We start from the raw sequence: 25,333 nt of genomic DNA on the forward strand, positions 1-25,333 counted from the left end.
ATAGCAGTTGAGACCATATGTAGAAATCTGTCAGGGACCAAAACACACCATTCTGTAATAAGTGAAATATGTCAGATTCACAGGAAACCTATCTGTGACTTCTGAGGATGTACCAAGAATGGCTGGTGTCTGGGTGCCATTAATAAATGACAGTAGGAAGTCCAGGGCTGAGGTGGCTTGCTCCCTCTATTTGTAAGATTGCCTTCTGGGGCTGGAAGACAATGGCTTTCATTCAGTGTCACTGAGGCCGAATGATTTTATCTTTAACTTATGAAATGACAAATCAAGTTTCTAGCCAAACATCCCCTTCTGAAGGGTAGTCTGAATTGGCATAGAACCTCCTGGTTTATTGTTGCCACCCTGAGTGAGACATTTAAGAAGTTCCAATTTCTATCAACAGAAGGTTGATAGAAACTTGGTCTCCAAGACTCCCAGTTTCAGTGCCAGGTAGTATAGCCACAAGGTCAAGAGCATTGGAGTCAAACTCTTAGGGCTTGAATTCTGCCCTTGTTTCATCTTGACTTTGTGACCTTGAGACAGTTATTTACCCTTTTGATGTTCAGGTTCCCCATTTGGGAAAATGAGGTAATGTAATTAACTTATAAAAGCTTATTCTGATAAGCCAATGAAATAACTTTTAGAAAATAGGACAGTGACCAGAACCATATGAGTGATGATATCCTGATTCTTATTACTGAGTATATTAAATATGTATTGGCATTTTGAGTACCCGAAGACAAAGCCGTGTGAAGTATGGGCATTGAGTAGTTGCAATATCATGCTTTCTGGTGACTGTTTACAGGAGGGGCCAATCATACTGACTGAATATTAGACTCTTCGCCTTTTGTTTTGTTTTGTTTGTCAGTCTTGGGGCTTGACTCAGGGCCTGGGTGCTGCCCCTGGCTTTTTTTTTTTTTTTTTCTCAAGGATAGCACCCTACTACTTGAGCCACAGCTTCACTTCCAGTTTTTGGTGATTAATTGAATTGTGTCATGGACTTTACTGCCTGGGCTGGCTTCAAACCTCTGTCCTTAGAGTTCAGCCTCTTAAGTAGGTAAGATTACAGGCGTGAGCCACCATGCCTGGCTTTTGTTTTTTAAGGGACAGGATCTCACTGTGCTGCCCAAGCTACATTAGACTCCTGGGCAGAAGTGACTCTCCTGCCACCACCTGAATAACAGTGACTATAGATAGCACACAACAAGATCTTTCCAGCATATAATAAAGACTTAGGCACACAACAAGGATTGCAAGCCTACAATAGAGTTTAGACACAACACTGCCTTGGCAAGAGATTAGCCCCTTGTCTGCCTCTGCTATTCCTATTTATTTATTTATTTATTTTTGGCCAGTCCTGGGGCTTGGACTCAGGGCCTGAGCACTGTCCCTGGCTTCCTTTTGCTCAAGGCTAGCACTCTGCCACTTGAGCCACAGCACCACTTCTGGCCGTTTTCTATATATGTGGTGCCGGGGAATTGAACCTAGGGCTTTATGTATATGAGGCAAGCACTCTTGCCACTAGGCCATATCCCCAGCCCCCCCGCCCTTTTTTTAAAATATAAATTGTTGGGCTGGGAATGTGGCTTAGTGGTAGAGTGCTTGCCTACCATGTCTGGAGCCCTAGATTTGATTCCTCTGCACCAGATACACAGAAAAAGCCAGAAGTAGAGCTGTGGCTCAAGAGGTAGAGTGCTAGCCTTGAACACAAAGAAGCCAGGGACAGTGCTCGGGCCCTGAGTTCAAGCCCCAGGACTGGCAAAAAAAAAAGTGCATTGTTATAACTAATAATTAGCTATACATTTTTTAGCTTGTGTTAATTACCACTGCTACATTTTCACACATGCTTAGAATGTATTCTAGTTGATCTCCACTCTTGTAATTGTTTTTTCTTGTGGTGCTGGGCCATGTATGCCAGACAAGTGGTCTACCACTGAGCTGCACCCCCGACCTTGGTGTTCTTATTCAGAGGCTTTTGTGTATATTGAATCAAACTAAAAATCTTATTTTCTTTTAGATGTGACCAGTAAGTGCTTCTATGTAGAACTGCTCAATCATGTACATTAATTTGGTGAATAAAAATGACATATTTCTTGGGCTCAGACAGTTATCTGAAGAAAATAACAGTGGTAACCAGAAAGTAAAAGACTATTAAACATTTCAAATGGCAATCCTGATTTTTGAGTGAACTAAATGCACGAGAGTGGAATTTTTATCCTTTGAATTGGTAGGAAATCAAATGTCCCTAATGACATGGTTGTGTGTAATCTCTCACTCCACTCCACATGCCATTTGCGAGGAATGAACAGTGCAGTCACGTGTCAGGTCACTAAGGAGTAAGGAAGTGGTCCTTCTTGCTGCTCGAGTGTCTGCCTCACATAGACATCTCCACAGGGGGCGGGAATAGTTAACTTGGTGTGGGTATTTTCTTTTCCCTGGTTTTCCTCTTTCAGTCCTTGTTTCCTTCCCTCCCTTTTATAAAACACACACGCGCACGCGCACGCGCATATACCCCAAGAAACTAAACTGTGGCATTGATGTGCTCTCTATGCAGCCCGCTACCAGAAGTTGCCTCCTATGAGTCTCTTAGATTAGCTATTCCTATTGTCTTGCTTTCACATGTTGGAGCATTTCTCTTTGCTTTTTGCATACCTTTTTGGCCCTTCCTATATAGATAAAGCGTCTACATTTTGATCTACAGAGTAGAGAAGGTCCTTCGAATATGCCTGAATTTTTACTCCTTTTAAATTAACTCTACAAGCAAACATACTGGATGGTAAAAGAAAAAAGTACACTTGGACAAGATAAATTATACAGTACTCTAGACATCCAAAGGAGGATATTCTTAGGAGAGGATCACAGAGGCACAATAGCTATGTGCATGTGATCATATAAAATGATACTTAATTGAAATGAACTCCAAAAAATGGAAGCAAGAAGTCCCCCTCCCATTGTTGCTGTTTTTGTTTTCTGTACCTTTTGTCTTGTTTGTAAGTTTATTTTTTGGGGGGTGGCAAAGGGGAACACGAAAATGGTGGGACAAAGAGTGAACAAATGCAGCAGTGATACTCACTAGACACCATGTTGAAAATAAACTGTACAACTTGTGAGGTGGGGAAAATGGGAGAGAAAAACTGGGAAAAGGCAAGGAAAGGAATGATACTGTTCAAAAAGAAATGTACTTGTTATCTAGGGATGTGTGTGTGTGTGAGAGAGAGAGAGAGAGAGCGCATACGCGCGCATACATACCATTCTACAGATTGAACTCTGGAGAGCCTGGTGCTGACCCTGAAATTACTTTGCTCAAGGCTACCACTGTACCACTTGAGCCACTCCATTTCTGGGGGGTTTTTTTGTTGTTGTTTTTTTTGGTGGTTAATTAGAGATAAGAATTAGGGACTTCCTTGTAGAGGCTGGCTTTTCTTTGTTTCTTCCCTCCCCTCCCTAGCTTCTACTCAGGGTCCTGAGTGCTGTCCCTGAGCTTTTTTCACTCAAGGCTAATGCTCTACTATGTGAGCCATAGCCATAATAGCTTGTAAATTCTTCTGCTTAAACATAGTAGATTGAATACTTAATCTCTCCTTTGTACTGAAACATCCATAAATATGACAGTAAGAAGTAAAGGGAGAAAAAAATCTAAAGAAATAAGAAGCATAGGGAGGAAAATATTGGAAGCTAGAAAACAAGTGGACAACAGTACAAGAAGACTACAATGTTTGCTGGCAGGAAAGGAAGTCCAGAAGAGAGCTTCCATATCATAGGAGTCCAGAAAGGCTCATATATTTGAGGTAAAGTAGAGATATTAATAGAGCTGAAACAGAGTGGATTAGAAGTCTAGGTAAGAATTGGTGGTAGGTAGCAAGTTTGATAAGAAATGTACTCACGGCCTTACATATGTAACTGTAACGCCTGTACATCACTTTGACAATAAATGAATTAATTTTAAAAAAAAAGAACTGGTGATTTTCCCAGATCATTTCTACCCAACCCTAACAGAAGACAGGTGATTTTCTTTGTGTAGACATTGACCCAGAAGAATTCTGAACTCTTTCGAAAATATAAAGCTGATCATGAGGATATTGGAAGAGTCTTTCTGGGGGAAACTGATCAGCCCAGAACAGCAAGGGTTTGAGATCCTGCCGGGTGGCTGCCCGGCTGCCTAGCAAAGGCTTGAAGTGACCAGAACTAGCCGTCCTTATTCTGCATTCCTCTCACGGACAGTCTGCCACTCCAGGTACAACTCGAGCATTCAGAGGGACACATTTTTATAAAGCAGGCTATTTAAATGCAAGGTCACTACTTTGTGGTACTCAGTGGACCAACAGATTCAAATGCTACAGGAAAACACCCTGTGTTGGATTCATTGCTGGCTCTTGGGCTACGTTTTTATCGGCCTTAATTTCAATTTTCTGCCCTTTAAAAGGGAATAAGTGTACCTAAAGTACTTAGGAGAATGCCTGGCAAGTATTAAGTGCCCAATACATTTGAATTAATAATACTGTCTCTCATGATCTCCATCACCATTCTCAGTAATTGTTGACTGTTGCACAAACTGATGAGGGTTGAGCTTCAGTTGGATTTTCTTTTTAAAGGTCTCAAGGCTCAAGTTTTAAAAAAGCAAGGTCTTTATTATGCTATTTCTTTTTATGAGTATTCATTCCAAGAAATACACTTAGTGCCAGTATTGCTAATAAATTAAGTCTTTCTTATGGTTACAAGGGGTTGCAGAAAACCTTCGAGATAATCAGATTCTTTGGTCACCATAGCAACAGCTTACCCTTTCTTTCATTTTTTGAACCTGTTTGAATACAGCATCCTAAAGCACAGTTATTAGTGGTTATTTGTATCCATATTTTTTAACATGAGAAAAACTATTGTGTATTTGGTTTTCAAAGATACTCCATTGAGTCAGTGGCCCTTTGTGGTCATGTGACTGCTGTCAGCTGCTCTGTCCACACTGTCTGAATAACTGATGGCTCCATTTATAGTGAGCAGCAAGCAGAGCTCTCAGCTGTAAATACCTCTTAGCTTCAGGCTGGTAGGAAATGATGAAAAAGGGAGTTCTTGGCTATTTTGAGCAAATAATTTATCTTTGCTGCTCAGGCCCTTTATTTCCAGCCTTGCATGAGTAATTGGCATGTTCTACACAGATACCTACCTCCACCTGAGGTTTTGCCCACTTCTGAGCCACGTGCAGTGCTTGGAAACTCTCTTTGGGGGTTCAGTTCCTCTCCTGCAGGCATCACATGCTTTAGTTGTCTACTATAGCCAGAGGCTGGTGGGGACTGAGCTGGAACAGGTCCCAGGCAGAAACTCCCTTGTATTGTAACTGCCCTGCCAAGCTTTTGGAGACTAGTCCAAGGATGGAACACTAGTGGGCACATTTAACTCTCCGTTAGGTCACTGCCCGCTTACCACCACACATACCCCTGTCTTTCCTAGACCTTTCTATATCATGACGAGATTAGAGCCCCCGCTACTAGTCACAGCCTGACTAGCACATACTTAGACTGTTGGCTTTGAGTCTTTATGGTTGTCAAAAGCCCCTCTGGCCTCCCCTTCAGCTCCTCCTTTCATTCTGGCTCAAGAGGAATGAGGGAGCAAGGGACTCTTCACTCTTGCTGACCTTTGTGCCGTCCACTCTGGCTAGTGGAAGTCAGGTGTTTGCTGCCTGACGTGTGCCTGGCACTGCAGATAGAGATCATCCTGAGAGCTCTCACATTCAGCTTGGTGGCCCTGGGAGTGCCACTGCGATTGACTGACCTGTCCAAGTGAAAGCACTTTACAAGTATGAGCACAGCAATGTAGGTCTTAATCTCTTCAATCAAAATATCCACCCAGGGTTGTACCACACAAAGTGAAGATATGTGTTACCCTCGTTTTATAGACCAGGGTTCCTAAGGTCATAATTGGAGCAAGCTCTGTCAGATGCCAAATCTTGTATTTTAACTATATCTGTACTTTCAAAGACAGCTACAACAAGAGCCTTCATGCTGTGGTTTGGATGAGTGTCCCCCAAAGTCCATCACAGGAACTTCGTCCCCACCCTGGCACTATTTGGAGATGTTGGGGACCTTTAAGGGGTGGGACCTAGCAGGAGGTTCTTAGTTCATTGAAGACATGCTGATAAAAGGAATTATGGGATTTTCAGTGTCGCTCACTGTTAGAACGCATGCTTAGTATGGAGAAGGCCCTGGGTTCAACACCCAGCATTGTAAGGGTGGGGGAAGGAAAGGCAAAGGGGGCTTAGAATTCTTTATCTTTCTCTCCTTCCTGCTCAAAGATATGAAAGATTTGCTCCACTATGATACACACACCTCCATCCAGACTCTCAACCCAATGAGGCCGCCCAGTCTTAGATTTAAAACTAACGGAGGTGTGAACCAAAATAAAACTTCCCTTCACTTCCTAAGCATACTGTGTCAGGTATTTTGCTATGGTGATGGAAAGCTAATTGCTACACTTGGCCTTATTAAGGATGCAGATAAGTAGTACCAAACATACTGCCATCAAGTGCTTAATCATTATTACCATAATGATATTGTTTGTATGTGCACATGGTTGTACTCTGCTTGGTTCCAAAAAGTATTAAAAGCTATCAAAACACTTGGCTAATTCTCATTTGAATTTCATAGTTACCCTGTGATTATATTTTATAAGAAAAATAATTCTCAGGATATATGACTTAACCAATTCAGTGAGGGAGTCAGGGCTGGCTTCTAATTAGATAAAGAGCAGTACCTCGTCAGGTATTTGTGTAGCCCCGTGACAGTGTTGATGGGTGGTTTCCATGGTAAAGGCAGATCCTATTCTCTCACATGTATAGGCAAGCAATATTTGTATGTGGCTTCTGCCCTTCCCCTTGCTAGGTTTGTGGTCCGTTTTCTGTCTTAAGAAGTAAAGGTACATTCACCACCAAGTATTCAGCACAGGACCCAACTCTAAATAGTAAAGGCTAAAGACTTGAATGAGAAAGGAAGGAGCCAGCTTTCTTGAAAGCTCTGGAAAGTTAGAGGAGGGCCCTGCATTATCCTTAGCTGTCATTGCTTATTTCTTAGATATAGCAAAGAAAACAAAGATTATTAGGAAGGGAAAGGTTGGATTACTTTCTCTACCGAGAGCTAATTTTCAGAAGCTTTGTGCCAAAGTATCTTGAAACAATGAATTCGGTGTAAATGAATCATCCATTGAAGAGAATCTTCTAGGCTTATGGGCTGAAAAAGTACAGGGGCTTGAATTCGGGGTCTCTTGCTTTCCCTCGAGGCTGCCCCTCTACCACGTGAACTGCACTTCCATTCTGGTTTGGTGGTTATTTGGACATAAGAACCTATCAGATTTATTTACACCAGCTGGCTTTGAACAGCGATTCTCAGATCTCAGCCTCATGAGAAGATGGCAGGCTAGAGCCTTGGCTTTTAACATTCCCACATCTGTCATTGTAGGAAATGACTTAGTGCCCAGCATCAATCATTTCTCCATTCCTAGTCAGTTCACGCATGATCAGATGCAGAAGAGGGGGCCGTGGCCTCATCAGGGCTCCATTTGGTTATAATAAGCAGTTCTTTATGGGTACCGAAGTAGAGCTGTTCTCTCTCTCTAGTTTAGTCTCTTTGGTGTGATCCTGTTTTAAAAAGACAAACCAGAAAGCATCACAACTGCTTTTGTTTTGTTTTGCTTTTTGGTCAGAAGTTGATAAGGGAAAACGGCCTGTTTGCTGAGCGCTGTGTGAACATTAGCAGCTGTGTGCACAGAAAGCGCCCGGGCTGCCGCCCTGGAGAGTCCACTTCCGGAGCCCTCGTGGGGCCGGGCTCTGCTCCTTCCTGCGCAGTGCAGTGCGGGGCTGGGGCAGAGGTGTTTGAATAGCTTGGTTCTCACTCCTCTCCCCCAGCCCTTTTTAGAATGCAGAAAGGTGCCTCCCTGAGTCTGTGGCTTACAGTGAGTGCCAAACAATAGACATTTCTGAAAAGATAATTTGCCTCCCTGCTGTTCATACCACATCAGTTAAGCCTGTCTGGAATCTATTTAACTATTACCCATCAAAGCCTTAAAAAGAGAGATGCACGATTGGGATCAAGGAGGAAAGGCTGTGTTTTTGCCAGGCAGCTTTGTATCTTCTTTCCTATGACTCATGCTTGGAAGACCAGAGGGACTTTGGAAAGCTCCCTGCAGTCACATTGAAGCCACTCTCCTGGTACATTCAGACATCATTTTAATTTTCTCAGCTAATAAAAGATGTTTTTCAGATTGTTCGTTCCTCCTTTCTGGACCAGCCTAAGAGCTTTTGTTTTTATGGAGGATTTGCCGGCCAGAACCGATGAGCTCAGACCTTTGTGTAAGGTTTAATAATAAAGAAATGTAGCTGTTTCATATTCAAAATGGGCAACAGTTCTTTCTTACGTTCGTTTTTGGTACTAAAAAGAATTGTCTCCATTAGCTCTCCTGAAACATGAAGTTTATATTTGATTATTCTTAAGAATTTTTGTAGCATATTGTTTGTGTTGTTTCAAATAATCAGTTCTTAAAAGGTTAGTTTTTGGTATGAGGCTAGCTCGCGTTAAATAGAAGAGCTGCCTATTAAATGTAGTTTTACCATTTGGCAGCATAAGAAAGAAAGAAAAATCAGAATTAGCCGGCCTTTTATAACGCTAACAAATAACTGAGATGATGAACTTGTTTTTTTTTTAAAGGGCTTCGGGGTAGCACACCGTTGTAGGGTTGGAAGTCCTTGAGTGTGCCTGTGGCCTTTAAGCCTTTGGTGGGTCCTGATGACAGTGACAGGGAGCATTTAACAAAACAGATCAACTTACTTCATAACTGGGAAGTGGAAGAAAGCAAGGAGAGGGGGCCAGGGCCCCACAGTCCTAGGCCCTACCTCTTAAAGGTTCTGCCACTTTCCATTGGTGCCTCCCTGGGGACCTTCACTCCAACACTTGGGCCTCTGGGGGACACTGAAGATCCAACAGTGACCTTCACATAGAAGTAATGATTTTTTTTTAAGTAGTAGATTAAAATTTCTAGCCAACTTGACTAAAAAATAAAAACATAAATCTTACAAGTTTTTCTCTTTTTTTTTTTACCAGCCCTGGACCTTGAACTCAGGACCTGAGCACTGTCCCTGGCTTTTTTTTGCTCAAGGCTAGCACTCTGCCACCTGGGCCACAGCACCACTTCCAACCTTTTCTATACATGTGGTGCTGAGGAATTGAACCCAGGGCTTCATGCATGTTAGGCAAGCATTCTACCACTAGGCCACATTCCCAGCCCCCAAGTTTTTCATTTTGGAAGGGCAGATAATGATTGTGTCCTTCTATGGTTTTAGAAACCGAGAAATTTCTTAATATCCTTATATACATACCCTATTTCACCCTATCTTTTTTTTTTCTTTCTAGTTATGGGGCTTGGATTTAGGACTTGGGTGCTGTCCCTAAGTTTTTGTGCTCAAAGCTAGTGCTCTGCTACAGCTCTTTTTGTTGTTGTTGTTGTTTGTGTTGTTTTTTGTTTTTGCTTTAGGAGTTAGAGATTCGGCATGCCTGGGCTGGCTTTGAGCGGTGACCCTCAGGTCTCAGCCTCCTGAGTAGCTAGCATCGCAGGCATGAGCCACTGGCACCCAGCTTCCACCCTATCTTTTTAAAAAAATTGACCCGTCTCCCCCAGGAACTATCAGATAACAAAACCAAAAAATCAAAACTTGGTGGAAATTCCTTTGGGTGATTGTAATTGCTTACCAGTAATTTACTTACAGAGTTTTAAAAACCTAACAGTATACAAAACACTAAATAGGGCTCTGTGTAGAATTCATTTGGGCGGCTGACTCCTTAGACATATACAAAGAGATATTCATTTCAGTAGAAGCATACAGTAATTTTGGAATTTTTACTTGCTACTCTTGAGAGACCTTGAGTTTAAGTTTCATAATTGTATCATTTCATCTTAAAACTTTAAATTCCAGCTTTAGGCTCTGCCATCTCTGCATCTCAATAGCCAAGCACTTGCCTAATGTGCACAGCCCTGGACTGAACCCCATGTTACACACACACACACACACACACACACACACACACACACACACACACACACACACACATCTGTTGACTTCATAGGGCATAAGAATAGAGATGAGTGGGATAGAATAGAATTAGCTGTTGACTGAAAAAGAATACTTGTTTATTTTCAAGTAAGGTATTATCACTTATTTGTATCGTTGCCATTTTTCTGGCTTAATAAAAATGTGTTAATGATAGATGTTCTAATGAGTGAATAGTGTGTGTGCGCACATGTGTGTGTGTAATATTGGGGCTGAACTCAGGGCCTCAAGCTGTTACTTGGCTTTTTTTACTCAAGGCTTAAGCCATACCTCCTCTTCTGGCTTTTGGCTAAGTAAGAGTTGCACAGACTTCTGGCCAGACTGGCTTCGAACTGCTTGAGTAGCTAGAACTGCTTGAATAGCTCGAACTGTAGGTATGAGTCACCAGCACCCAGCTAAACTTACTATTAGTTAGAGGGATTAAATTTAAGTGCTGGAGTTAGGTGCATTTTGTTTAGCCTGTGTCATACATTTTCATTTGCAGGAGGTGTAAACTACTTTGCCTATCTTAATATTGACAGCTTTGCACCTAGAGCCTTCACAGTCCTGCATTTATATTAGCTGGTCAGCTCCTGTGGACGTTTGTGTTTCCGATCCTGTTAATTCTACCTCTTCATTTTATAGACACAGAAAACAAAGCACTTAAGGATCAGTAATTCTGAAGTTAAATAGTAGTTCAGGGAGATTCCAGAGCAATTTTACAGCCTGAGTAGTTTTCCCTGGAGAATGCCCTTGATGATTTCTCATCATGCTAAATGCCATTGTAAAACTGCTGCAATGCTGTTTGAAGATATCCTTCAAATAGAAGAATAAAGAAGTAGGGATGCTGTAGTAAAAAGTAAAGGTCTTTTAATCTGTTGCTAACTGTGCTCATCCTGGGCCAATTATTTCATCTCACTGGATATCTAGATACCTCTGCATAAACTAAATGAATTAAAGAATTTCACATCTCTAGTAAATAGTACATTCTCTATAATAAACAGTTCAATGAACAGTAGATATTGGAGGTACCACCCAGAACTAAATTACTAAGATTCATAAATTGTATATACATTTCTTTTTGCTCCCAATTTCCTTGGCTTAGGTCACTTTCAAAGAATCTTTCAGGCTAGGGCATAGTTCAAGAGGCGTCTGCTTAGCAAGTGAAGCCCTGGGTTCAAAACCCAGTACTGTCAAAAATTAGAAGCTAAAAATCAGAAGAATCTTCCAACCAGGCATGGTGGCATCCGCTTAGAATCTCAGCATTGAGGAGGTAGAGACGAGTAGAAGCCAAACGGGGCTGCACTGGAAGCCCCCAGGCTAGCTTGGGTTCTAGCGAGACCCTTTCTCAGACAAGCACATCAGCAAGCAGTATCATTCAGTGTTGACACGCCAAAGACTTTTGCCTCAGAACTTAAGGGAACCCTTTGAGTCCATGTCCTCCATCTTCAGCCCTGGTTTTGTTGACTTCACTCTCCCCGGAAGCTTGTCTGCTCCTTGAACTTCTTGCCTGGCAGAGTCCATGTGTCACTCACCCTCCTGTGCACCGTGGGGAGGAGACAGTAGGTGGCTTTCCACCGGGACCACATAGGAAGTCCACTTCCTCCACCGTCAGCTTTGATCTCTGCCTGCCTTGTACAAAAGAAGGCAGCATTTCTTCTCTGGCTTCAGCTCTATTAATAGACAGGGTAATACTTCAAAATCCGAAGTAGCTTACAGTGTCAAGTACAAATAACACTCATTAATTTCAGTATACATTATTGGCATTTGTAAATTTTGGTGGGCCTCGCTACTCTTGCCAAAATGATAGATAACATACTCCCTGCCTTTTAGCAGCTTAAAAGATTAATGAGGGGAGTCCGAAGCGTTACAGAAATAGAAACTAGCTATAAACCTGGGTTTGTGTAACCGAAACTAAGTCCAGTCTTACTTTTGCTCTCAAAGAAGAATCCTAGGGGCTCAGCTGTGTCATGACTTTAAAGAATCCAAATGTTGAGTACACTGAAATGCTTTTCTGCTTTACATGAAAAAAAAAAAAAGAAAACCTGATTCTTAAGAAAGCAGATTAGTGCTGAGCTTCTCTTGCTTCAGAAATGCCCTTAAAGAAATCCATAATCTCACACCAAACACATGTAAATCTTCTTTCCAATGGCTTAATTCTCTGCTTTTACACTGGTGTCCTTCATCTCCTGGCCAGGCTCTTTGCCTGCTCATTTCTTTTGTGGCAAACCTAATCCTGACAACCTCACTAAGCCTAGACTACTCCAGAAATACTCATCTTTTTTTCTTCAGTGCGATGAAAATTCTATTCCTTCAGTTTCCTTCTTCAGTATCTTTTCCTCTTCTTTGGACTTATTCAGACATAGCAGTGATTACTTAACATGTTTGACGTTTTTGTCTTAGACATATTACTCATGATTTTCAGTTTTGCCTAGAGTTCTTAGCCAGAGTTTTAGAAGGCATTGACAAATGTTTATATCATTTTAAAACAAGTTAATTCATTGCTCATAGGTTTCCTACTCATATCCCAAAATATTGCCCTTATCTCTGTCCAAACTAAGCCTGGTTTCACAATTTTATACACTGTTAAAAACAAGAGTAGGGCTGGGAATGTGGCCTAGTGGTGGAATGCTTGCCTTGTGTACATGAAGCCCTGGGTTCGATTCCTCAGCACCACATACATAGAAAAGGTCGGAAGTGGTGCTGTGGCTCAAGTGGCAGAGTGCTAGCCTTGAGCAAAAAGAAGCCAGGGACAGTGCTCAGGCCCTGAGTTCAAGCCCCGGCACTGGCAAAAGAAAAAAAAAGAAAGAAGAATCTAGGATCTCATACATCAAAGAGATTTTAATTTATAATGGTAATGCGTTTATTTGTGGTACTTGGAGGTAACTAGTAATTGTGAGTTCTGACACTAATAATTTCTGAAAGGAAAATTCCAGAAGGATGAAAGTGGTAGTAATTCTCTTTGTGATTGTCTGTTTAGAGTGAGAAAGCGATAGCAGCAGTCGAATCACATTCTGTCATTTGAGCGCTCTTGCTCCTTGGCTCCGGGAGGCGCCTAGCCCTTTTTAATAGTGGCAGTCTGCCTCGTGGATACGCGCTGCAGTTTCTTCCTGGTGCCCGTTCTCTTCTTTCTCCACTCTCAGCCTTTCCTTGCTTCTTTCTTCCCCCTCTCCCTTCTCCATATCTACCCAGCTCAGCGGCTGAGGACCATCTGGAAAGCCTGTTGCCACAGGCTGCAGAACCACTAGGGAGGAGGGAAAGCCGTGTGCATGTGGGAAGCTTGGTGGCTCTCATAATCAGGTAATAGTGTGGAAAGCTTGCTCATTCATGTGCAAGAACCAGTGTTGCAGCTAAATGGAGGAGCTCCAGGCTTCAGGCGTTGGTATTTGTACACAAGACCCGCTCAACCTGGAGCTTTTTTTTTTTTTTAATTTGTGATCCTAAAAACTGATAAGCATTGCCAGTTGAGCCATTAAGCAGTAACAAAACGTTAATTTTAATCCCACAGAAGAGAGCTACTTCCTATATTTTTTAATTAAGTAAGGGGGGGTGACATTGTCCAAAAAGAATTGTGCTCATTACCCGACTTAGGAAGCTGTAACCCCACCCCCCCCATACAACACATTAATAATAACAATAGGGGCTGGGAATGTGGCCTAGTGGCAAGAGAGCTTGCCTCGTATACATGAAGCCCTGGGTTTGATTCCTCAGCACCACATATATAGAAAACGGCCAGAAGTGGTGCTGTGGCTCAAGTGGCAGAGTGCTAGCCTTGAGCAAAAAGAAGCCAGGGACAGTGCTCAGGCCCTGAGTCCAAGGCCCAGGACTGACAAAAAAAAAAATGATAATAATAACAATAATTTACATTTTTGAAAATTAAGTGATAAAATGGTCGGTCACAAGTGAGGAATCAATCACAAGTGATGTTTACATACAGTTGGTCCTTTCTATCGCATCATTACTCTTGATGCCTTTTTTTTATGCCCTCTCTTCCTAAGACATCTTTAAAGTATCTAGGGTTTTTGCTCCTAAGTCTGTTTTGTAGCCTGCAACTCTGCTCTCCTGCTTTCTTACTGGCATCAGTGTTCGGCAAGAAGCAGTATGGGCCAGTGCTCCAAACATTTCTGAGTGTGGCTTGATTTGGGAAGAAAGGAAGCTTCTTAGTGTCTTCCATTTGTTGGTGTGATTTGGTCTTCTATCAGGAGTATCAACTTTTAGAACCAGTGATAGAGCTAGAGAGCAAGTAAGTTTCTTCTTTCTCTCTCCCTTGTATCTTTGTTTCCTCCAAGAAACACAGAGGTCCTTAGAATTGTGAATTTACCCACAGTTGCGAATTCAGTGTCTCTTGCCTTCGTGAACACAGTATTGTTGGGTTGTTTGGAATGTATTTGTTTGTCTTTCCCGTATTCAAAGGGCCTGCCTGTCTTGGTAGCCTGCTGACCTAGGCAGTAAGAAAGCAAACAGCTGATGGCCTGGGACACAGAATGGACTCCTACAGCGGCCGTCTGTAATCTGCCAGGCTGGTGGTCAGAGCAGGCGAGAACAAAAGCCAGTCTATTTGCAAGCAGATTGGAGAATCAATGTGTTGCTTGTGTTCTTCTCTCCTCGCCTTCTTCTTTGCTCAAAGGGAGAGTGCTCTGCTGGCCAACAGTCCACAGAATGATCCAGGCAAGGTCCCATTCCAGAACCTGCCTCTCACGTTAGTAGTGGAGTTCTGAGGAGGGCCCATGTTTATCTGTGCCAACTGCTTTATCCCTTAATCATTGACTAAGAGATTTTTATTATACTTGCCATCCAAAATTGTACCCTTACTGGCCCAGTGTTTTGACTTGTTGCATGTTGCGTATAGTTTGGCATATAAATTGGTACTAGTTTCTCTTTATAACATTGATGGGAGCTTAAAGAGGAGGTAACTGGCTATCTGGCTGGAAAATGGAGGGAATCCTCTTTGGGCAGCATATTTTGTAATGTATGTGTGCTTTGCATATTCCTAAGCATATTGACAGTTCGTTGAAAATGCCCCAGACATTTTTCAGGCCTCTAACAGTTAGGACAAAGAGAGCAGAGGTCGTACCATGTAGCCACATCTGACCCCCTCCCCCCCCCGCCACCCAGGTCAGGGAGTGGACTGACGGAAGACCTGCAAGTCTCCTGACCAACCTCTCAGGGATGCTGGACAGATATAGCTATGTTAGGCTCGGAAGGTGACTTAGTGGCAGAGTGCTTGCCTAGCACACATGAAGCCCTGGGTTCCATTCCTCAGCACCACAAACACAGAAAAAGCCAGAAATGGTTCTGTGGCTCAGCACCGAGAAGCTCAGAGATAGTGCCCAGGCCCTGAATTCAAGCCCCAGGACTCGGGGGGAAAGAAAGAAAGAAAGAAAAAGAAATGGTTATATTGAATGTTAGAGATGAGAGGTCTTGAGTAATATCCTTTCAGGCTTCTAAGAAATAAAGAATGAGAAGTGAAGATGGTTGAGAGGAACATACTTTTCTGTTCTTCCATGGGTTTAGGTTAGTCTTAGAATATTATTGAATGCTTTCAAATGAGTTTCAAAAGTTTATAGGCAGGTTGTCACTGCCATTCTTAGTTATTCTTCATATAACAAATGTGAGAAAAATCACATTTATGACTGTACACATCCAAGTATTTTTTTCACTTCCTCTGGAGGAAGAGAACTTGTCATAGATATGTTATTCTGTTTTTTGTTTTTGTTTTTGGTCAGTCCTGGAGTTTGAACGAAGGGACTGAGCACTGACCTTGGCTTCTTTTCTTGCTCAAGGCTAGCACTCTACCGCTTAAACCACAGCACCACTTCCGGCTTTTTCTGTGTTGGTACTGAGGAATCGAACCCAGGGCTTCTTGCATGCAAGACAAGCACTCTACCACTAAGCCAGATTCCCAGCCCGATTTAAAGACTATTTTTTAGAAAGTAAAACTTCAGTGGTCAGTGGAGACATCATTCTAAGGCAAAACATTCAGTTTAAAATGAAGATTAGAGTGGGTTGTGTGGTTCCAATCACAGCACCACAAATAAATTAGTAATACAGAAAGAAATGTAGTTAGATTTAAAGCAGGCTTAGGTAAAGGTGAAAATTGGCAATTTTATTTTGTTTTAAAATTTAAAAAGGGGCTGGGAATATGGCCTAGAGGCAAGAGTGCTTGCCTCGTATACATGAGGCCCTGGGTTCGATTCCTCAGCACCACATATACAGAAAATGGCCAGAAGTGGCGCTGTGGCTCAAGTGGCAGAGTGCTAGCCTTGAGCAAAAAGAAGCCAGGGACAGTGCTCAGGCCCTGAGTTCACAGCCTAGGACTGGCCAAAAAAAAAAAAAAAAAAATTAAAAAGGACTAAACCTAATCATCACTACAACCCAAAAGTCCTTTAGTGTCTAGCAGTCCTCTTAGAAAATCGTGGCCCACCCCATATTGTTAAACGTATGTGTGTTGTTTTTCTAATGGTATGTACCATTTTTACCATAAATGTTAATGATATTACATGTGCAGTTAATATTGATTGAAGCGCTATTTTGATTTGCTGAAACCTGTATGGGCCCTGAATTGTGTCAGCAGTACGGAACCCTGTAGTTGCCACACTGACAGTGAGTTTGCAGCTTGGAAGTAAGGCCATCTTGACGACAATGCCTGGCGTTCCATTTGGCAGTTAAAAAACAACAACAGACAGTAGACAGTGGTGTCACACAAGGGCACAGTGTTAGCATAGCATGCGAAAGACCCTGGGTGCAATCTTCAGCACCACAAAAATAAATTAATGACTTAATGAGAGGACCTTCTAATGGTCCTTCATGCTTTAAATCTCAAAACTTGCAGAGTAACAAAGAAAAGGGCTCAAATAGTAAATAATTCCGTTGTTTATTTTAAAATGTGAAAGGACACACGGTACACTAAACGGTATATATTATTTGATTTATGCAGAGACTATCAGCAGATAAGTGTCTGGAGAGCCTCCTGTACGTCTCCTTCTTCTCATCCGGAACTCAACGTCACATTTTTATCTTTCTGATTTAACAGATCGATTCTATGGAGGAAATTAGAGTGAAAGAGACACGTTCCAGCCAAACCTAAGATAGTAAAACAATCAGTATAAGGAAGCCCATCAGGATGGCACGGGCCCAGTGTCCCAGCACTGAGGAAGTTGAGTCAGGAGGAGCAAAAGCTGGAGGCCAGCCCGGGCTGCTTAGCGAGACCCTGTCTCAAAAAGGAAAAAGAGTACAGTGAAGAGCGAGATCACCCTGAGTCTCTCAAACATCTTCAGATATTATTTTCAGCAAATACCCCATCCGAGCACCAGTAGCTACATTAAATGCTATTCTCTCCTTTCCTCAGATTTACTTTGGCATTTATTCTGAAAGAAACTGTCCCAATAGCAGATGGCAGGAAATAGCAGGTGGCAGATTGAATAATCAGCCTCAAAAAAAAAACAAAAATGCTAGTACTAGCCTGTCTTCAACTCTTAAATATAGCCTAGAATTCTTTAGCTCCACATTTTTTGCTTTACCTGTTTTTCAGCTTTATTTTTTTGTGGGGCTGAGAAAGTGGCCTACTTCCTCCAAAATTAAAGAAAATGAGGAGATTCAGCTGAGATCTCTCAGGATCCCTTCTAGTCAGTGCCAATAAACAAGAGGGCCCTCAGAGGCCTTTGTAAGCGCTCCAGTCAGCCCTGTCTCCACTTCCGCTTCCTCTTTGGTCATGGAGGGCAGGGCAGCAGCTTCCACCCGGGTGTTAGCAACGCGGGCTTAGATTCCTTTCCAAGTGCCATTCCTTTATGTGGGCCTACTCGTTCTGTAGGCTCCTGTAGGCGGGACCTCTAAGTGCCGTATGGGGTGCTGTGGGGAGCAAGAAGAAATGGACTAAAGGGTTAAAGTAGAGCTGTGAGGAACATTGTAGGGACTGAGCAGGATTTTGGGTTTGGAGCAGGTGAATGTGAAATTTGTTCTACTTTTTTTTTTTCCTTTTTGAGTCACTGAAGAGTGTCCCAGTCTTTAAGTGGCACAATGTTAGTGTTACTCAGAGCTGAATCCTTCTAGAGTTTCTATACTGTTCTGCTTTTCTATCTTCATGTTTCATTTTATTTCGGCAGTGGTAGTTCAACTTCATATTCCCTTCTAATACATATTTACGTAATGCCATGGTTAGTATTTTCTCCAGATTATTTGTTTAAACCTCATATTACAATAGGATATTGAAGCAAGGGGAATTGAGTAAGCAGTTTTGTAAAAAAATTTTTCCTTATGTTTTGCCTTCTCTTTCACATTTCAAACTTAAAGCTAATGAATTTCAACTTTCATGGTTTTATTGGTTGTTGACTTTCTGAGATGAGGACCTTCCATCGGGAAGACGTGTTTGACATTAACATGTAAATCATAACAGCAGTTTTCTCTCTTTTTGTGCTTTATTCAGATTTCGACACAGTCCCAACTGCTGGTACCTAAAAGACTGGACTGTCCACACTTGGATTAGGCAGTGTTTGAAGTATGGTGCACAAGACAAAGCCTTATATACCCTTGTCAATAAGGTGAGTGGTTTCTGGGCATGTTTCCCAAATTTAGACAATGTGCTGTTTGTACATATTACAGTACAGCTTTAAAAAAAAGAAAGGACTGGAAATCACTTTTTAAATTATTTGTCCTCAGATCAAGCTGAGTGTGAGTCTGTAGCTGTTTATTTTCCAAGCAGAGTAATAACCCAGGAAAGGTGAAGTAAAAGTGAAAAGGTAGTTCAATCAGAAGAATTCGGAACTGGTGATTATTCATTCTTTATCCCCAAGCCTGGGATCTTTTTCCTGGTTTCCTTTGATGACGTTTAGGAGGGGAAAATGTGGCCAATTTTTAAAGACAGTACCCCTAGGTAATTCATTCTGTTAATAAAGTTCTGACTTATACCCCTAGAATCAGGATCAAAAATAAAAGTGTGAAGGATTGTTGGCTCAATCTCAGACTAAACACTTGGCAAATGAAACACTATGGCAAACATATTTTAACAATATTTTTATGAAAATGTGCAGTAATGTGTCTGGACCTTGATAGTTAGAGCTCAAACAGAGTATTGATTTTACTTTTGGGTCCCCTCTATGAAGAGTGATTGTCATTCCCATGATTTGGGTCCACTTGACTGTAGAATACATTTTACCCAATTTATGTGTGAAATATTGAATTGGCTATGGCAATAGATACAAAAAAGTGAGTAATAGCCTGTTCTTGCCCTCAAGAAGCTGATAAAGTTAAATAGGGCTGATAAGCAGATTCAGTGAGAAGTCTAATATCAGGCAAGTATAAGTACCACACAGGAATACCTGTCCAGAGAAAATTGAGATGAGGAAGTCCAATTGGGAAGAAAGAACTAGAAAATATATGAGGTACCTTTTAAGCTGGTTACCAAAAGATGCATGCCTGAACAGTAGCATGTTTCCCTTGTGTGTGGTATGTTGAGTAAATACATGGTATGTTAAGGGGAACTGTGTAAAGGATGTAAGAAACTGAGCAAAGGCCTCAGGCACGGGTTAGTTGACACAATGGCAAGACTTCAGTGAATAATTTTCTCCTAGTTGTTCCTTTTTCCAGCTCCAACTTAAGAGGCTTGTCTTGAATCAGTGGTTTTCAACTCTGGCTGCCCTTTAGTCACTTGAAGGTTTCACAGTTACAGGTGCTTGTCTCTACCCCTCAGATTCTAATTTAATTGTTCTTTGTGGGTTTTCTTTTTTTTTTTTTTTTTAATAAATTCTAACACATTAGGTCCATTTCAGGTTTACCAAAGAGCTGAGTGGAAAGTACAGAGATTTCCCAAATATTTCCTGCCCAGCACACACATAGCCTGTCCCATAACAAACACCCCACCACCGGAATGACATGTCTCTTAGAATTGCTGAACTTGCACTAACTTATTCGTTATAATCCAAAGTCGATGCCTTACATTAGAATTCATTCTCGATGTTGTACATGTATGAATTTTGCCCTAAAAAAATCTACTACACTCTGCCTCTCATTATTATTATTGAAATGCCCACTTGATTTTAGTTTTTGGTGAGGGATGGGAATCAAAGACCAGTTGATTTCTAAGGTCCCTTCCAGCTTTAATGATTTATTATCCCAATAGGCCTTGTTTTTACCCCTCACCAAGGGATTCTTTCTGCTTTGAATGACTGCTTTGAGAAATGTGTGTACATGAAAATCACATAAGAAGAAACTCATGTCCAGACCCAGTTTTAGATTCTGATTCTGTGGGCAAGACTCCTGGGAGTGTGGCTAGAAACACATAGCTGCCCTTCTATTTCTGGAGTCCTGACAAACCAGGATGAGAAAATGCTGCTCAGTGTGGGCTTTCTCTTGAGGACCCATTTTTACCTCGTCAGTCACATCTTATAAAAAGAATCATGAACCAGTGGGGACATTATTTGGTTTGTTGGTGTTCTTGGTATTGTGGGTTTTTTTTAATCTTGTTTTTAACTATGATGAGGTGTTAGAATTGAGCTTTATTTTTCACATATCAGTTGTCGTATATGAGACACCCACTCACAACTTTCTCACCTTGACCAGCAGTTCCAGTTACCAACCCTCATGAGTCACAGCTTCTATTTCACTGTCACAGATGCTGTAAAATGATAGTCATATAGATTAAAGCTGCTGCTGGTGCGTTTTATCCTGAATAATACATAGAAGGTATGGGTTACAGACTGAATCAAAGTGGTGTGGTTTTTTCTGTTTTTCCTTCTATTTTCATTTTTATTACAGGTTCAGTATGGAATTTTTCCAGATAACTTTACATTCAATTTACTGATAGATTCTTTCATAAAAAAAGAAAATTACAAAGGTAAGAAAACAAAACCCAGATTTGGCTATTTATTATAGTGTCTTCAGCCCCCAAAGGGGAGTATATAAATACAGCCACTTTTCCCATTTGTATTTACCTTTTACATCTCTTAGTCAGAAATGCTTTCATGAAGATTATTACCATCTATGCAGAAAATTTTTAATGTCATCCTTTTTCTTCTTAGGATAGAAAAATATCTAAGTATGTGAACTTTATAGAGGAAAAGTTAATTATATAGACTAATCTCATTTCACTTCCTAAACTGATTGAAATGCAAGATATAAATAAAGGATTAAGTAAATTAAAATTTTTTCACATGTCATTTTTGGATTCTGTAGTGAACAGTTGGCAGAACTTTGTTGTTTTTTAACCTGATTTTTAGTCTTGTGTTCTTTTAAAATATTGGTTTGTTTATTTAAAAGAAAATCTCTCCCAGGTTTTTGTTTTGCTCCACTTCCTTGATAACTTCCTGTTGGCCTATCTATCTCAGTTTCCCTATTTGTAGGAAGAACATCAAAAGTGATGCGCCTGGCCTCCTTCAGAACCCCAAGAACACATAGTTAGGAACCAGCTGGATAGGAACAGCTACAAATCATGCTATAACTCTTTTACAATTATATATATATGCAATTATATATATATATATATGCAAAGTGAACAGAAAACTCAGTTGAAGGCATTTCTTATGTTTGTCCTATGTGCAGGCATTATATTTCAAACTGATAATTAACATCTGCTTTCACAGCAAACAACTAAGAACAGGAGATTATTTGAACTTTTTTACAAAAAAAACTTTCATCTAGGTCGTAGAGTATCAAGGGAAAATAAAACTTGCTCAAGTCCTGCTCTCCCCACCTTCGTGTAGCGACAAATATCCTACATTGTATGCTGTGATCGGAGCTTAGGGTTTATGAATAAACATTTTCCTTTTCCTTCTTTCAAGTCTTTTGAACTGAGCTGGCTGTCCCTGTTATACTCATTCGTTTTCTGTCTTTGAAAGAATACCTGGGATTTGACTGTCCTTTGGCCTTTTTCCTCTTGTGCTTCATCGGTGAAAAGGCACTGGAGCAGAGAACGAGGAGATGATGGCCAAGCTGGCCGTGGAAATGATAAGCCTCCTTTCTGTATGCCTTAGCACAGTTGGTGGCCACAGTGCCTTCAGTGAGCTTCATGATGTGTGAGGCATTTTTGTATCTATTATCTTGTTGGATTGTTTAAAATTCTCTTGAGGCAAACAGTGTATTATCATTAAGAAAAACATACTGGGAGCCAAGACAAATGATGTTTTGTTTGTTTCCTTTTTTTTTAGTATCCATGAGCAGTGCATCAATGAAGTAGCACCTGATTGAATGCATTACTGTGTGTGTGTCCAGTAGACAATAGAGGCTTGGGAAAGGCCTACATTGTAGAAGAACTAGGAACCAAGACCACTCTAAAAAAATGCATTTTTAAACCTGTTTAAGGGCTGGGAATGTAGCCTCGTGGTAAAGTGCTTGCCTCATATACATGAAACCCTGGGTTCGATTCCTCAGCACCACATACATAGAAAAAGCCACAAGTGGCGCTGTGGCTCAAGTGGCAGAGTGTTAGTTAGCCTTGAGTAGAATGAAGCCAGGGACAGTGCTCAGGACCTGAGTTCAAGACCCAGGACTGGCAAAAAAAAAAAAAAGAAGAAAAAGAAAGAAATGTGGTAATGTTACCTACAACTAATTTCCTCTGTTTTTACTTTCATCTTCTTGCCAGATGCTTTATCTGTGGTTTTTGAGGTCATGAGGCAAGAAGCCTTCGAAGTGCCTTCCACTCAGCTGCTCTCCCTCTACGTTTTATACCATTGCCTGGCAAAGAAGACAGACCTCAGTGTAAGTGATCTGACATAAGTAGTACTGAGAGCTTGAGCGGAGAGCAAGCAGTGGTTGCTCAGTGGGTGAGGGGATAGCTCTGCTCTCAGAATCTGGAAAAAAATACTAACATAGAGCTCTGCGGCCCTGAACAACCAGGAATGAGCGCTCACTTTGTACATTTTAGTTTTTGGTTTTTAGCAAAGTAGAACTGGATCTTTCTCCGTTTGAAAAAATCTCAATTGAAAGTCCTGTGCATGTTTTCTTTAGAGTGGTTTGTTTGGTGTTGTTTTTTGTACCGGTTCTGGGTCTTGAACTCAGGGCCTGGACACTGTTCCTGCTCAAGGCTAGTGTTCTACCACAAGACAGCGCCACTTTGGCTCTTGGTGGGTGATTAACTGGAGATGAGAGTCTCACTGACTTTCTTGCCTGGACTGGCTTTGAACAGTGATCCTCAGCTCACTCCTGCGTAGCTAAAGTTCCAGATGTGAGCCACCAGCACCCAGCTTTTGCTTGGTTTTGTTTTGGTTTTTTGGACCTGGACTTGGATCTAGGGCTTATTTAATTGATGCTAGGTAAATGCTCTACCACTAAACTATACTCCCAGTTTGTGTGTATACTTTGAAACTTGGCACTAGTCTGAGTGACCTCAGACGTTCAGAAACCTATGGATGCTAACAAGTGAGCACTCACATGACAGGGACATGTCTATCAAAGAGTCAAGTTGTGGGCAGTTAACTTTGTCTGTGATCTAGGTAGTAAATACAATTTTTTTGGGTGTCACTATTTTCCCAACATTGCTCTAGTCCAGGTTACTGGAAGATCCAGACTGCCAAGTTTTGGTTTTAACTTTTTTTTGTTAGTCCTGGGGCTTGAACTCTGGGCCTGGGTGCTGTCCCTGAGCTTTTCAGCTCAAGTCTAGTGCGCTACCACTTGAGCCCCAGCACCACTTCTGGTTTTCTGGTGGTGAATTGGAGATAAGAGTCTCATGGACTTTCTTTCCTGGGCTGGCTTTGAACTCGATCCTCATATCTCAGCCTCCTGAGTAGCTAGGATTACAGAATAACCACCAGCAGGTAGGAGATGCAAGCAGTCTGGTTCTACAGTCTTCTCTTATCCTCAAATGTAACATCAGAAAAATCTCAGTTTGGATAGGAACTGAAAAGAAGTGATAATGTTATATCTTACTTAGATAAATGTCATAGCTTGTGATATATTCCAGGTTTTTAAGCCTTACAATAAATACTGAGCACTTATCCATTCCACACACTGCCAAGTACTAGTTATACAAAGCATTCTGAGCAAGCAATTCCTGCTTACAGTCTTAAGATTTGAAAACAAACATTAAGCTATAAAATGATGACCATAATGAGCAGTCCTGGGAAGAAGTCTATGACAGGTGTACTATAGGAAGTTGGTATTTGTATTTTAAACTTGAATTGGTTAGGAAGAGTTTTCTAAAGACGTAAGTCTTGGGTTAATATTTGAAAGATGAGTGCTAATCAATGAGTTGAAGAAGGGAGGAGCAGTCCAAAAAGAACATATAAGATATTCCAACTTCCTGTAGCAGAAAGAAGCACACAAAGGGGCTGAAGGAAGCCAGGCACAGTGGTGTGTGCCTCCCCATTAGTGGCAGGAAAATCATTTGAATCCAGGAGTTCAGGGCCAGCCTGTGCAGCCTAGTGAGACTGTCTCAAACAAACGTGTGTGTGTGTGTGTGTGTGTGTGTGTGTGTGTGTGTGTGTGTGTGTGATGATCGTGTCCACAGCAGATAGAATCACATAGGAGGCCTTTGATGATGGAGGTTGCAGAACAGAGACCATGCTAGGCCATTTCGCCTCATCTTCAAAATATGAGGAGCCATTGGAAAATTTGAAACCAGAGTATCATGATCATAGTTGTTTTTAAAAGACCTCCTACCCCCAGGATATAATGTTGATAAGAGATCAGAGCACAAGGCCAACGATAGTCAGACCAGTTTAGAGATTCCTCTGAAGTCTGGCCAGCAGTGGCCCACCGGACATTTCGGGAGGTAAGTCATGGGATGAGAAGCAGGACGGGGAGGCAGGAATCAAACATCAAATCCCCAGTTCCTGACTCGTCTGAACTGAAGGGGGCGCCATGTGTCCACAGGGAACTCCGGGAAAAGACTGGATTTGGTGGAGAGAATCATTCATTTGCCTCTGAACATGTTGTAATTTGAGATACTTTCGAAACAGCCAAGAGATTAAAAAGAAAAAAATTTCAAGGGGGAAGTGGGGACTTAATGGAAAGATGTGAATTAGGGATATGATTTTGGAGATTATTTATACAACACATTAAATTATTATACTGTACCCCATTCATCTGTACAAATATTGTGTTAACTGAAAATTCAGTAAGTAAGAAGAAGCAAAAGCAGGAATGCATTGGATCCCACAGTCCACGGGAAAAAATGATCTGAGAGGGTAGAGTAAGAAAGTTCACTGAATTTTGTGACACAGATGCAGGTTATAAACGTGTTGTACACCATAGAGAAACAGGGCAGGACCAGAAATGTTTTAGATGTTAGATTTTTTTTGCACATATGTAATGAGATACTTCGTCGTCATCATAGAGCCCAAGTCT

At 41.4% G+C, this 25,333-nt stretch overlaps 1 protein-coding gene across 1 annotated transcript in view; it reads left to right on the plus strand.

The window, feature by feature from the left end:
• The window catches only part of Mrps27 (mitochondrial ribosomal protein S27), a 65,219-nt gene that overhangs the window by 30,167 nt on the left and 9,719 nt on the right, over nt 1-25,333 (plus strand). The window contains exons 5-7 of the mRNA XM_048368058.1: nt 18,483-18,597; nt 20,810-20,888; nt 22,632-22,747. Of these exons, the coding sequence (XP_048224015.1) occupies nt 18,483-18,597; nt 20,810-20,888; nt 22,632-22,747 (310 nt within the window). The remainder of the gene's footprint in view (nt 1-18,482; nt 18,598-20,809; nt 20,889-22,631; nt 22,748-25,333) is intronic.

This window comes from Perognathus longimembris, chromosome 19, assembly GCF_023159225.1.
Source record: "Perognathus longimembris pacificus isolate PPM17 chromosome 19, ASM2315922v1, whole genome shotgun sequence".
Lineage (NCBI taxonomy): Eukaryota > Metazoa > Chordata > Mammalia > Rodentia > Heteromyidae > Perognathus > Perognathus longimembris.